Source organism: Gymnoscopelus braueri (genome assembly GCF_963280865.1).
Source record: "Gymnoscopelus braueri genome assembly, chromosome: 14".
Classification (NCBI taxonomy): Eukaryota; Metazoa; Chordata; class Actinopteri; order Myctophiformes; family Myctophidae; genus Gymnoscopelus; species Gymnoscopelus braueri.
In genome coordinates this window covers 47661558-47675281 of record NC_137619.1, presented here as the reverse complement: position 1 = coordinate 47675281, position 13724 = coordinate 47661558, and the positions used below count along the sequence as shown (strand labels likewise).

At 43.3% G+C, this 13724-nt stretch overlaps 1 protein-coding gene across 2 annotated transcripts in view; it reads right to left on the bottom strand.

Moving 5' to 3' along the window:
- Positions 1-4985: 4985 nt before the first annotated feature.
- Positions 4986-13724, bottom strand: part of LOC308100916 (semaphorin-4G-like) — a 66375-nt gene continuing 57636 nt past the window's right edge. For both annotated transcript variants that reach the window (XM_080450102.1, XM_080450103.1), the window contains exons 14-18: positions 13447-13508; positions 11265-11712; positions 10257-10539; positions 7632-9749; positions 4986-5177 (exon numbers count right to left, since the gene is read on the bottom strand). In XM_080450102.1, coding sequence (XP_080306228.1) covers positions 9333-9749; positions 10257-10539; positions 11265-11712; positions 13447-13508 — 1210 coding nt within the window. In that variant the 3' untranslated portion in view covers positions 4986-5177; positions 7632-9332. The remainder of the gene's footprint in view (positions 5178-7631; positions 9750-10256; positions 10540-11264; positions 11713-13446; positions 13509-13724) is intronic.

The window sequence follows — 13724 nt, the reverse complement described above, 5'->3', positions numbered from 1 at the left end:
GGTATAAAATAGGACTAAAGTGGTATGTTTGTTTTATAATGTAATAATTTATATCTGCAAACTAACTAGTAACTAAAGTTTTCAAATAATTGTAGTGGAGTAAAAGTACAATATTTGCCTCTTAGATGTAGTGGAGTAGAAGTAAAAGTATTGAAAATTGGAAATACTACAGTAAAGTAAAAATACCACAAAATTGTACTTGAGTACTGTGTACTTGAGTAAATGTACTTACTTTACACCACTGCTTATTTGGAAACTAAAAGACGTGTCCCTTGTCGAACTGATTACCTGCCACCCTGAGCCCCCAAGAGACAGTGGGGGCAGTAGCATGCCACATGGACACAGGCCGGGGTCTGATCAGCCTCGGTCGGGTCTCCTGGAGGATAGAGTCTGTTGCAAGACCCCGCAACACCCAGTGACTCCAGGTAACAAACACTGATGATGTGTCCAAGTTTGTGCATTTTACTTTGTTCCTTATTTTTGGAAATCAATCAATGACACTCATCTTACAAGTCCAAACAGCTCTTATACTATAATACAGGTTGTTAACCACTTAAACCTTCTCTAGACTTAGTAAACGGGACCCTAGTTGTCATGTCATGGACACTCAGGTGGCAACAGGATCCCGGAAGTGAAACTGGAAGCGATGACACACAAACAGAACTGGAACACTATACTATTTAAGCTGATAAATGGGTTCTCTCTGCTGATTGGGGGCAACAAGTTATTTTCTGTTTATTAAAGAGCTGGAGAGACACCGATGTTACTGAACAAACACTCCATAGCATAATTGCTGTCAGACTATTACAGCTTGAACCTTTTAACAATAAACATTTTGTTTAGATCAAAATATCACTTAGGCACACCTTTAATGATTGTTGCTCTTGTGTTCTCAGAAAGCAAAAACATAGTCTGGGGGTTCGAATCCACCGTGGTGCATCCGGCCTTGTCGAGAGTATACGAATACAATTGGCCCGTGTTCAGGGGAGGGAAGCCGGGCGGGGAGGGTGATATTTGTTAACACATTGACTGCCGGAGTTTATTCATAATTTATTCACCCACTGCCAGGGTTTATAATCATTTTTTTATAGAATTTTTTTTAATTATTTGTCTGTTTATTTTTTAACATTGAAGTGAATGGATTTTTATTTTTATTTTTTCGTTAGGGTTAGGGTTATACATTTATACTCAAAAATTAAATTAGAGAAACATTTTAGGAATTCAAAAACATAATTAAAAAAAAATATTAAAAGGGGAGAATTCTCCCCTTTGGCGGTCAACATTAATGCATGTCATCCTACAGGCTGGGGCGGCACCTGTCATCAGGGAGTGTTGGGCGAGAGGAGTAGGACGGAGGCTCTACGTCTCCTCACACAGAAATGTGTGTGTGGGGAGGAAATAAAACTAAATTGGGGAGAAAAAAGGAGTACAAAAAAAGTAAAGAAAACTAAAACATCAAAAGGAAAGGAAAGTCGTGTTTGATTAATGTTTCAATTATTGAGTATTTAAAAGCACCCTAACATTTAATCGTGTGAAGCATTGGTGTGTGACAAGGGAGGCAATTTAGCGGAAATGTATTCACTAGAGTATGTTGGTATTTAATCTTGTACACATGGAGGCTCTAATGTAGCCTGACAGCGCATCTCGGGTTCGAGTCCTGTTCCTGACAATCTTTGCTGCATGTCTCTACCCATCTCTCTCTCTCTCTGTGTTTCCTGTCCATCTCCACTTAGACTATCAATACAGGCAGAAAAGCCAAACAGTTTTTATCTTGTACACATGAAAGTTGGTAAGCTACGGTAGTGGTTCTCAACCTGTGGGCCAGGGCCAGCTGGTGGGCCGTGAGGATATTGCAAATGGGCCCCCAACTAATTGGCAAAACACTCTGTGATACAGATAAATAGGGACTTTTTAATAATGTTAATTTCATTGATCCAAGCCAGAACAAAAATAAAAACATGCTCTGAAAATGCACGGGACCCACCCATCTGACCACTTAACACGGCAGGGCTGAGAAACACTTTCAAAATCTTCAAGTGAGCCCTGATCCGGAAAACGTCGAGAACCACTGATCTATGGTGATTAATCCATGTGAAAGAAAATTCCAAAGGAGGAATAGCTACATGTCTTCTTCTGCTTGTCAGAGAGGCAGTAGTGCACAGGTGCTGCCAATCATGTGCGTCACTTTGTTAAGCCACACCTCTGCCAAGTCAAACCCCTCCCACCAGCCAACCACGAACAAGAGAATCCAAGTAGATAGATAAATTAGATGGATGGAATAGACAGACACAGACAGACAGACAGACAGACAGATCCTAAGGCCATGACAGCCCAGCTGGCGTTTCCTTCCCGTTTCTGTGCGACATAGGTGACCACCTCTTAAGCAGGTTGAAGTCTATAGGGCATAGCAGTGGCCAAACGTTTTATGGTCATGGATCACCAGGATCCTGGGTGGCTTAATTCTAGGCTTAAAATAATTGATACTATGGGAAAAATGAATGGGGTCTGGAACGATGGAACCAGAAAATGGCCGCCACTGCTATGCCTATACATTCCAATGGGAGAAGTGAACGTGTCGCGAGCAGAGCTTCTGCACGATTCTTTAGCCCGATCGATGTTCACTGAGCTAAATCCTCACAAGTCACACAACCTTCCCAACATTCTGAATGTTTTCTCTCTGAAAATGGCTTCTTTCAGAGACAAATCAGGAGAAACTCAACTTTGTTATCGACCTTTCTCACCTTTCTTTGTCCCAGCAACAAACTCACGCGACATCTAGCTCAGTAAACATAGGACATTTGCGAGATCTGCCGTCAGACGGCGCCCACTTAGGAGACCAAGTACAATTTCTTACATAGTGGCAAAGCGTGGGTTGGGCTATCTTGCTAAATTACACATCTTTGCCTAAGGCCATGCTTCAGTAAGTCAGGCATGGTTCCAATAGTGTTGAAGATGCTTCCTTCCCTGCTAATCTGTCATTGTGAGCTGTCTGATTTATCTAGACTAGATTACAGCAAATGGCTCTGTTCCAGATCACACCCACATGGCTCTGTTCCAACGCTTTGACAAGTTGCTTTGATTAATTCTTCCCTCCTCCTTATCTCGCTGATGATGCAATGCAATGTCTGCAAAAAAAGCAAACTGTAAATACACACACAAGCATCAATAAACAGAGGTATGGGTTGAAGTATAAAGCTTTATTAGAAATGTGAAGGGACCCGTTGTAATTCTATTCCTTCTGTTAGCGTGATAAAATATGTTAATTTACTGTGTGTGTGCACAACAAGCCTGATGTTACATGCATGTAGAGATTGAATCTAACGCGACGCTGTGGAATTTACTAAACAAGCTGACAGAAATTAAAAGGCTAGTAGTAGAGAGGTGAATTGGCTCTAATAATCCTCGCTCTTTGTCCGTAAAGCCTGATTGCGCACCAAAAATTGGGCTCCGTCTTTAAATATTACTGCCTCTGAACCTACACACCCGTAAGGGGCCATTTGGAACGCCCTCAAGGAACCATGAGGGTACCTGAGCCACACTTTGAGAGAGACCCACTGGTATAGCAGAGTTCTAGTGAGGCAACATGCACAATATCAGCACCCTGACTCTGTTTGACCAGACTGGAACAGAGCCTTCATATCATATCATCGTATCATAGGTAACATGATACTAACATGAAGGAAATAAGGAAGAGGCCCCAATTTCCTTCCAATATGGCTGCTATGCATAGAGCCTATATTGTCTCTGGAGTTGAGATGGACTGAGGTTCAAATCGCCGCAAATTTCGTTTGCTACAACTTCATCTCTCCTTTATTGAAGTATAAATCGGGCTTATGTGCAGGAATGTTGAATTATGTGTTTCCTGGGGAAATCACTGCATGCTCTCGGCTAACATGCTGCAGTGTGTCACATTTGTGCAGCTAACCACTTCAACCCCATACGTTGTTGTTGAGCGGAGTCCCTCAGGGCTCTATACTGGTGTCTTTTCTGTTTTCGCTCTACATTAAATATCTTCCCAGAAAATTGCCGATCTGCTATTTTCTGCGAAAGCTTTCCCCCAGAATACAGATGCTGGGGTTTTAAGTGATTTTATTCATGATCATTAAGGAGATTCACAACAAGTGACATCGAAAAGACAACATCGATCACAGAACTCAATTAAATATACAAAACAATTCAAAAATAAATATGTCTCGTTTCTGTTCCTTTGTCTAGAGAACAGGTTTTGCAATACAAAGCACATTTTTTTTTTCAAGTTGGCAACCATGGCATATGTATATTTTTTTACATTAAGAAGAGTCACTTAGTGGTAGTTGTCGTTAATTAAAAAGAGCAGTGTTGTAGCATAATTCATCCAGAGGGGGCGATAATGATCCACTCGTTTTTGAGCTTTTTGTTTGTCTGTGGACTGACAGAGAGGCAAGGAAGATGCCTCATTTCAGCGGTTCCCAACCTGTGGGCCGGGGGCCGGGGCCCACTGACTGGTGGCAAGTGGGCCCCCAAATAATTGCCAAAGCACTAAGATTTAATGGATGATATATAACATTAATATTAATGTTAAACGGCTTTTCAAACGCTTTTTCGAGTGGGCCCTGATCCACAAAAAGGTTGGGAACCGCTTGCCTTATGTTTTGTGCTCATACAATTTCTGACAGGCTCAGGAGCAGACGTAGTATATTATATTATACTATACTGTATTAAAGGATATATGAACACAGTTGTCATTGTACTCCTGTAGAACACACAGAGCAGCTGTTATTCTGCAGTGTTTATCCCAGTTCTGTCTGACGGCTTTACTGTGTCCAATTAACCACTTAAAACCCTCTATACTTAGTAAACTGGACATGAGTTGCATCTGTACTTGGTGCGTTCCCCCCCCCCCCCCCCCTCATACCCTAGCTAAAAATAGCCGATCTTTAAGCTGGGGAAGATATGCTATTTTGGCCCCCCCAAAAAAAATTGCCCCCCCCCACCCCCCAGAATACGGATGCTTGGGTTCAAGTGTTTCTTTATTTTTTTCACAACGTTGAAATTCCATTTCACTCCCTCGTTAGGGAAAGGTCTTTACAGCCAGCCGGTCCTGTCGACGTTGCGTTGGATCGATGGACGGATCACGTTAAGAAGACGGAAACCGAAGTTAAGAAGAGATCCACTCCGACCTGCGATCCTCATCTCACCTGGAAACAAAAGCCAGGGGAGAAAATGTATTCATCAATCTGTCTTCGACTCTCCTCCCTCCACCATTCTAGTGCTGTTTTCTTTTTCTTTTGCAGAGCAAGACAGCAGCACTGAGATCAAAAGGAGCAGTAACGGTGATGCTATAGTTAGCATCAGAGCCAGCAACTCATCTTCCATGCGGTGCTTGTTGTTGTTTTTGTTAGTTCTTTTATAATGCAGCTGAATCATTTATAGAGCGACAACATTGATTTCTAAAATGGCACCATGGGGATTATACAAAGAGAAAGATGTCAAAATAAACTTGTCATTTTGCTGTCATGTCATGCTTTGAGGTGGTTTGAATGGGCCTTAATGAGGCGCTTGTAATGTGTTGTCATTGCTGCCCAGGCATAAACCTCCTATCTCCCCTACTTCAACTTTTTTTCATAAATTCAATACCCTACTTCATCATATGCGCCGCACAAAAGTTGTGAAAATAGCAGATCTACAAGCGCACAATGCGCATTGTGCGCTTGTAAATCTGCTATTTTCACAAATTATAAAAGTTTCTTTTTTTAAATAATAAAAAAGGAACGTTTTTTGGACATACAAGGTTTCCACCCGACAGCAACGGTGCGTTGCCTGGCTGCCTCCATCTCTTTTCATGTCTTTGATCAGTGCCACTTCCCATACTGCTTTGGTTTTTGCCTTTAGAAGTGCAGCCGCGGCAGCCTCGACATCACAGGCACGTCCTGACAGGTTTACAGATTCAATCAGCGTTGTGATGTCTTTGTGAAGTTTTTCCCCCACCCCCAACTTTAAATTCAGTGTATTCAGTCTTATCATAACAGGTCAGCTTTAACTCTTGTCCGGACAGAAGATAAACGAAACCAAACGGGTATTTAAATCATTTATAATTCTAGTTTGCTGTCTTACTGGTAACAGAAGGGAAGCTCTGATCCTTTCTGTTATACGCCTCAGTCATAAGCTGTGTTCCAATTCAGGGACTGCACCCTTCAAAACCAGTGCTTCTAAAACTTTGTATTTTATTTCAAGGACCCATGTCTGGTATGCATTTGGCCACGGACCCCCATAACACTGGGTGTACACATGGAACCAAATGGACCCATGAAGGGTCTACTCTGGTCCCATGTGTGCACTCTTGGTGTTACAGACCTGTACGGGTCCATTTGTCCAGGGGGTCCCCAGCAAAATGTGTTAATACAGCAACACAATAATTTCAACCACTTTATCCATGTACGTTGGCTATTAAAAAATAGCAGATCTACAAGCTCAGTGACATGCTGCAAGCCTGTACATCTGCTATTTCTTAACATTTTTGAAAAAGTCCCTAGCTCAAAACATTTTCAGATGGGGGTCCGCGGCCAAATACATATCAATTTGGGGGTCCTTGACACAAAAAAGAGCGAGAACCACTGATTTATCTTAGTCATTCAACTGCAAGGCTTAGTTAGTGACTGTGACCAACAACCGTGCCACTTGATTTGCAAGTAAACATTTATTTCAGATGGAAATCTGTGTATTTTTGTCCAGCAAAGGCTCTCTTTCTGTAGCAGGTCAGACCTAAATCAAAGGACTAGGTTCTATACTTAAGTTAGTGTCTTATTAAACTTTGTGCCCTATGGCTAAATGATACACTGAGAGCACTTATATTGATAAGAGATTGAATGACACAAAAGGGACAATATGACTGCAAAGTTAATAGGCAAAACCCAGAGATTAGGAAAGGAATAAAAGGTGTAGCACGTCTGTGCTACCAGTCACCTCTGTGCCTGAGTGAGTGCACATAAAGTGTTCACTTCAGCCTGTTTTAGACTCCCTAGTCTTGCTTTGGATGTTTTCCTTTGATAAATCAGAAGCCTTTCTAAAATGTCTGTGAAAGAATAAAGTAGGTGCTGTAGCTTTTCACATCACTCAAACTCTACCTTTCTACAAGTCCTAAAAAAATCCCATCAGTTCAGCTTAGAAATGAAAAAAAAGAGCTGAATCGCGAAACACAGATGAGCAATAAAATAAAGATGGTGCTCTCACTTGCCTTCACAAAAATCTAAGTATACTGCCGCTTCCTAAAACTAATGGCTGAATCCCAACCCCTACAGTAGGTCCATTTCTTTAAGTGCTTGTTTGGCAGCAGGCCCGTTACTGTACAGTAACTTTGACTCAGGTACTGGAGTTGAGTACTTTGTTGAGTGTAGTACTTTGTGCAGAAAAGTACTCATCCTCTGCCCCTTAGTGTTGTTGCTGATATGTAAAGTTGTATGTATTGATGATGAATTGAGTACAATGGACCACAAAAGCTCCCGCGGCTTTTGTAACTATACTGCCGTGCTGTTTCCATATTTGCTAATAAAGTATTCAATCAATCAATCAATCACTCACTCACTCACTCACTCACTCACTCACTCACTCACTCACTCACTCACTCACTCACTCACTCACTCACTAGTACGTACCTTGGACACTTGGCAGGTTACAGGCATGGACTCACACATCATGCTGGGCTCTGGTCTCATGCAGCGTTGCTCATCCGGATGGGGAGCGAGCAGCAGATTTGGACCGGTCTGTGTCATGGTGGTTGGGTTATTTCTTCTTGCTTGTTGTCTTCAGTGTGTAGTACAGTACCATGTGTGATAATACAGCACAGTTGCTGGAACCTTCCATCCATGCAGAGAAGCTTTCATTCAGACGAAGGCTCCCTCCCTCCCTCTCGTACACTGGTTCTGAACACCATGCGTCTGTGTGTCTTAATCCACCTAAACCCATCTAGTCTTAGTGAAACCGACCTGAGTTGCAACTGTACTTGGACAGGTTTCCCTTGTGCTTCTCATTTCTAGCAGTGTCCCCAAAAGTCTCAATCACATTTTAAAGTGCTTTTAAAATCATTAATACTGTTAAGCTTTCCTTTGTGTTATTTTGAGTTCACGGTGTTATTTTGCTGTTGCTTAGTCCCGTTATATTGTTAAGAAAAAACATTTAAAAATATATAATCACCATCCTCTCCGGCCTTAACACCAGCGCCACTTCTCTCGGTATGCATGTTCATAGGAACAATATGTTTTTAAATATGCATATAAGCCATCTGTGCACCACTTGAAATGCAAACAAAATATTGGCTAGCTGCCCGTTGCGTTTTGAAAGGAGACAAAACACGGCTTGTCCTCACAGCGGTCGTGTTCACATGGAACTCGTGTTCCTGTCAGCCCCCACCGTTCTCTCTGGGGTCCAGTAGGCCGGGCCTGGGGCCTGACCCGCCCGGGGGCCCCGTCCGGCTGACATGTCCGGCTGACACGTGGACCGTTGCATCAGAAAGTGGGATGGGGGGTCAGCACGGGCACGGGCACACATAGACAACAAAGGGGGCTTGAGCCCCTGCCCTTTACCCGTCTGTAAAAAGTGCCCTCTCCAGACCATGAATGCAGCATATAATTATGGTGGAAGAAATGCAAACGGCCCCCTTTCCATGCCATGCCATACCCGAAGGCAGCATTCAAGAGAATCGACTTTTCTGAACTCTCTTGAACTTGATTGCAGCGTTTCATGTTGAAATAATTGCCCTCTCTTTGTATAAATCCATGGCCACATCTGCAGAAAAAGGCTTACTTAGTTGAGCGCGGTGTCGCACATGGAAAATAGCCAATCTACAAGCTCACAACGTGTCGCAGTGCGATGTGTTGTGAGCTTGTAGATAGGTTATTTTCGCCCAAAAGTTGCCCTTTTAGAAATTTCAGCCCCCTTTTTCTGCACGTCCCTGTGTCTTTGTGTGTGTGTGTGTGTGGGGGGGGGGGGGGGGGGGGGCAGTAGATGGCGTGCTAAGCTCTGCTGAGCTGAGGTAGATCCACATGGCCATTCCATCCTCTTCTCTGTGAGTTCACTCATGCTGTTTTGTTTTGTTCTGGAATGGAAACGTTTTGGAATTGAGGCCTGGTCCAGAAATCTCTCCGAAAGTAAAACAAATATTTAAACGTAAAGAATTGGAAAAATATGGAATAGAATCCCCTTTTTCAAGAGTTCAGGAATGACGTTAACAGGACAAAACCCGCTCGTTGGCTTTTTTTAGTCATCAATTCATCAGCAATGATGGATTTCTTTCTGACAGGCAATTTCTTTTTTAGCCCTCCCACCACAGAGGGGAGCTAGCTAGCTATAACCTCCTCCTACACAGAACTCTCGTCGGGCCGGGGCAGCAGCTGCGTCGTGGTGTGCTTCCTCTTCTCCAGGATGCGGTTGAGCTCGTCGGTGAACGAGTGGCCAGGAGGAGGGGCTGGGCTGGCGGCGGTGACGGTGACGGCGTCCGAGTCGCACTGCCTCAGAAGCACGTAGCTGTTGCCGTTCATTCTGCGCAGGACACTGGGCAGCGTGGCCGACAGGCCGCTAGGGGGCGCCCTGGCCAGCCCTGTCGGGCCGTTACTGGCGGGGAAGAAGTCACACTCCGATGACGGGGAGGAGGAGAGGAGGAGGAGCTGTTGTTGTTGTTGGGGCGGAGGGAGGGGCGGGGCCGGGGGAGGAGGCTGATCCGTGTGGTTGGGAGAGGCGTGTCCCTCGCCCGGAACAATCTGGAGGAAGCCTCCGTCCTGCAGTGTCAAACAAATAATTGCGATTAACGATTTAATTTGTGTTTTTTTTGGCGAGGAATACTGGAACGTATAAATACAAATTACTATACATTTCAATTTTATTTATTTTTTACTAAGGCCAAAACAGGCCATAAGCTCAATCTATGAACTTATAGACTTGCCATTTTCACATTTATTTATTATTATTTATTTATTTTTACCATTATGCAAAATAAATTTCATTATATTAACCCATTAAAACCGGGAAAGCATCTGTGTCATTTTGATTTAGAGTTGGCTATTCAAAAACAGCAGATGTACAAGCTCACAACGTGTCACTTCGTGCCGCGCTGCGAGCTTGCACATCTACTGTTTTTGAACATTTTTGAAAAGATCTTGAAAGTGTGAGAACCAACTGATTTAGAAGGCATTTTTTGTAGAATAGGCCTCGAGTCTTAACGGGATAATTGCAATCAGACGATTACGTAACAATTATGACAGGCCTAATACCGTGACCGTACGTACCTGCATGTCTTCGTTGTCGGCATGGGCCGCGTGCTGCTTAGACGTCCCGTTGCAGACGTTACCGTTGGAGATGGTCTTCAGCTCCATGTGGGAGGAGTTACGGTGCGTCTTCTTCCGGCTCCTGCTGTGTTTCCTGCGGTGGTCTGGGTCCGCGGCGCGCAGCGAGTACTTCCCCCGGTGGCCGGCCCGCAGGCAGAAGCCCACGTAGAGCAGCACCACGGTCAGCACCACACACAACCCACCCAGGATGGTGATGAGGGACAGGTACATGGCCTCCATGTTCCTACATGGGGCGGGGGAGAGAGGCAGGGGTTATTAACCCATTAAGACCGGGAACGGGATGGTGTGTCATTTTAAGATTTCTTTGGCTATTGAAAAAATATCAGATATACAAGCTCATAGCACGGCACCGAGTGCCGCGCTATGAGCTTGTAGATCTGATATTTTCAATGATTCAATGTATTTGGCCACGGACCCCCATCTCAAAACGTTTTGTTCCAGGGACCCCCAGGAGCAAAGATTTGAGTTAAAAAATGTTATCTTTAATCTCTAAAAAACATATATTCAAAGTTTTGCACAAATATTCACGATTTTTCGTGAACATTTAACTAAAATAAAAATGAAAACAAGGCCTTACAAAAAAAATACAAATGAACTGAAACTGTATTGACAAACAACTAACTAACTTGTCAATATTTCTTACTTACTGTAAGCCTAGTATTTCGGGTGAATGTGAAATCATATTCCCTGTAATAACAAATTGTCTTTAAATTTAAATAGCACATCTACAAGTGCTTGTAGATCTTCTAATTTTACAATTTTCCTGAGCTTGTTGGATCTCGCCCCTGACTACCCCATATTACTACAAAAAAGTATTTAAAAAAAATACAAACTAAACTAAACTCGCAAGCATGCTTTAAAAAACGAGTCAACACTAAACTGAAATTGAGAACAAAAAGTCAAAAAGAAAAGAAAGAAAATGATTGAAAAACGCAAAACCATAATAACCTTGGCGAGAGGAACTCGGAGCGCGGCAGCTGAGGAGCTGGAGGGCGTGGCGGCGGGGGTCTCTCGGAGGAGGCGAAGGGTAGTTCAGTGGGCGTGGAGGTGGTCTGAGGCGGCGGGAAAGGGCCGTTGACCTCCAGACCTTCGGTGGGCTCGATGTACGGGGGATGAGGAAGCGGGATGTCCAGACGCACGGTCACGTTGTAGACCACCATCGCCACTTTGAGGTTGTTCTCCAAGGCGTAGCAGGTGTACTGTCCACCCTGGTCCGCTCGGGCGCCGATCAGCAGCAGGCCGTCCGTGCCCGTTCTGAAGCCCGAGTCCAGGCCGTAGCCCTGCAGCTCACTGCCGTCCAGGGTCCACACGGGGGTTGCCAGGTTGGAGCTGAGCTCACACTGCAGCAGAACGTCATCACCAGCCATCACAGAGCGGCTCCGCTGGACTATCAGCTCTGAAACAACATGGCAATAACAGACATAAGATTGTCTTGTCAGCTCTGAAACAATGGCATAAGGAGACATAACAATGAGTTGAGGGAACATAGGGCTGAGTGAACTTGAGTAATACTTTTCTAAAAAGTATACTTTTCTAAAATGTAATGATGCTACGACAGACAACTTATTTGGTTGGCCCCAAAGCAAAAAAGGATGAGCTCTTTAAAAGGCTTGGCAAACTGAATCCCTTGATCAAAGCAGAAGTATCAAGCCTAGGTGTTATTTAAGATTCTGATTTGAGTTTTAATTCAAAGTGACCAAAACAGCACTTTCATCTCTGAAATATTGCCAAAGTATGACCCTATTCTACATCAGTAAGGGGCAGAAAAAAACCATTATGCTTTTATCTCAAGTAGGTTGGGCTCCTGCAATGCACTATAAAATGTATTTTTTCCAGAACTGTGCTGCTAGACTGCTAACAAAAACAAGAGAGAACGCATCACTACAGTGTTGGTGACACTACACTGTCTCTCTGTCACTTCCACTGTTGATTCTACAGTCCTTGTTTAGAAAGCTAGAAAGCTCCCGACGGGTTAGAGCCAGCCTGACTGTTATGTTCCTTTACGAGTACAAGATCCTTTACTAGAAGCTTGCTAGATGTGAATAACCCTGCCCTCAAGAACACTGCAGATGCAGCTTCATTGTCTCCGCCAGGCCAAAGGCGTGGCCGAAACTATGTTTTGGCCACTGTCCGTCCATCTGTCCGTGTATGTGTGTATGTCCGTCCGTCCGTCCATCCGTTCGTCCCTCTGTGTACAGCTAATCTCCAGCACCAATGGCTCGATCGACGTGAAACTGTGCGCACACACTCCCTGGAGGCCAGAGCAGTACCTCTGACCCCAAAAATATTAATATTATATGATATACTATATTTAATCATTTAATTTAAGTTAAGTTGTTTTTTACAGAATCAAATGTTTTATGGTCATGATTCACCAGGAGCCTGGATGGCTTGATTCTAGGCTTAAAATAATTGATATCAATACTTTTGGAAATGGGTAAAATTAATGGCCTTTTTTGAGTGGAACCACAAAATGGCCACCACTGCTATACCCTATGGAAGGTTTCTGTTGGTTTCTTGATGGAAAAACGTGGTTTAGAGTTTATATATCACTGGATTGGATCATGTTTACTCTTCCCGAAGTAAGAACATAATTCTTGTGGAAATATTTCATATTGGTGGAGTAGAATTCAACTTTGAACTTTAGTCGCTGCAGCTTTGTGAATGTTTGTTTGTTTGTGTATGTCAGACTTTGGCGTTGATTGTAGCGTCGGTTTTGATGCTATCTAGTTTGCATCATTTTAAACACAAGACCTGTACCTTTAAATGGTATATAGCTTGCCTAGGTAGGTGACACACACGCACTTGTGTACACTTGTTTGTCTGAAAAATGCAAAAACGTCCGAGATCCCGCGGGAGGGACGGCGGATTGTTAACAGGATGTTGTAAGTGTATTCCTGCCTTGAATATCAAACTGATTTCTCTCTAGTGAAACCAGAAATATGTAGTATGGGTACAAGCAGATCATAGCAGATCATAACGCGTTGCGATGCGTCAGCTATTTTCAGCTAAAGCTTTCCCCACAATAACAGAAAACAGAAAAGACACTAGTATAGAGCCCTGAGGGACTCCGGTCAACCATATAGGGTTTAAGTGGTTAAAGTAAGGATTAGATGATCTGTGTACCTACCGTCTCCAGTGCTGTTCTCACATCCTCTGTTGCCATGCTGAATGTCCTGGATTAACCTGGCTCTGTGAAGATATGCAGAAAATACATCTCAGAGGTATATAGCCAAACAAACATTAGCAAACATTGCCTTTTTACTTTACTTCAATCCTTTAACCTTTGTAGATTTAGATTATTACAAAACATACAGTAACCACTTATTTTATTTGGCTAATCGAAAATATATTCTATTCAGTTGAACTTGCATACATAGTATGGAGTTATCTTTTATAGCATCGCTT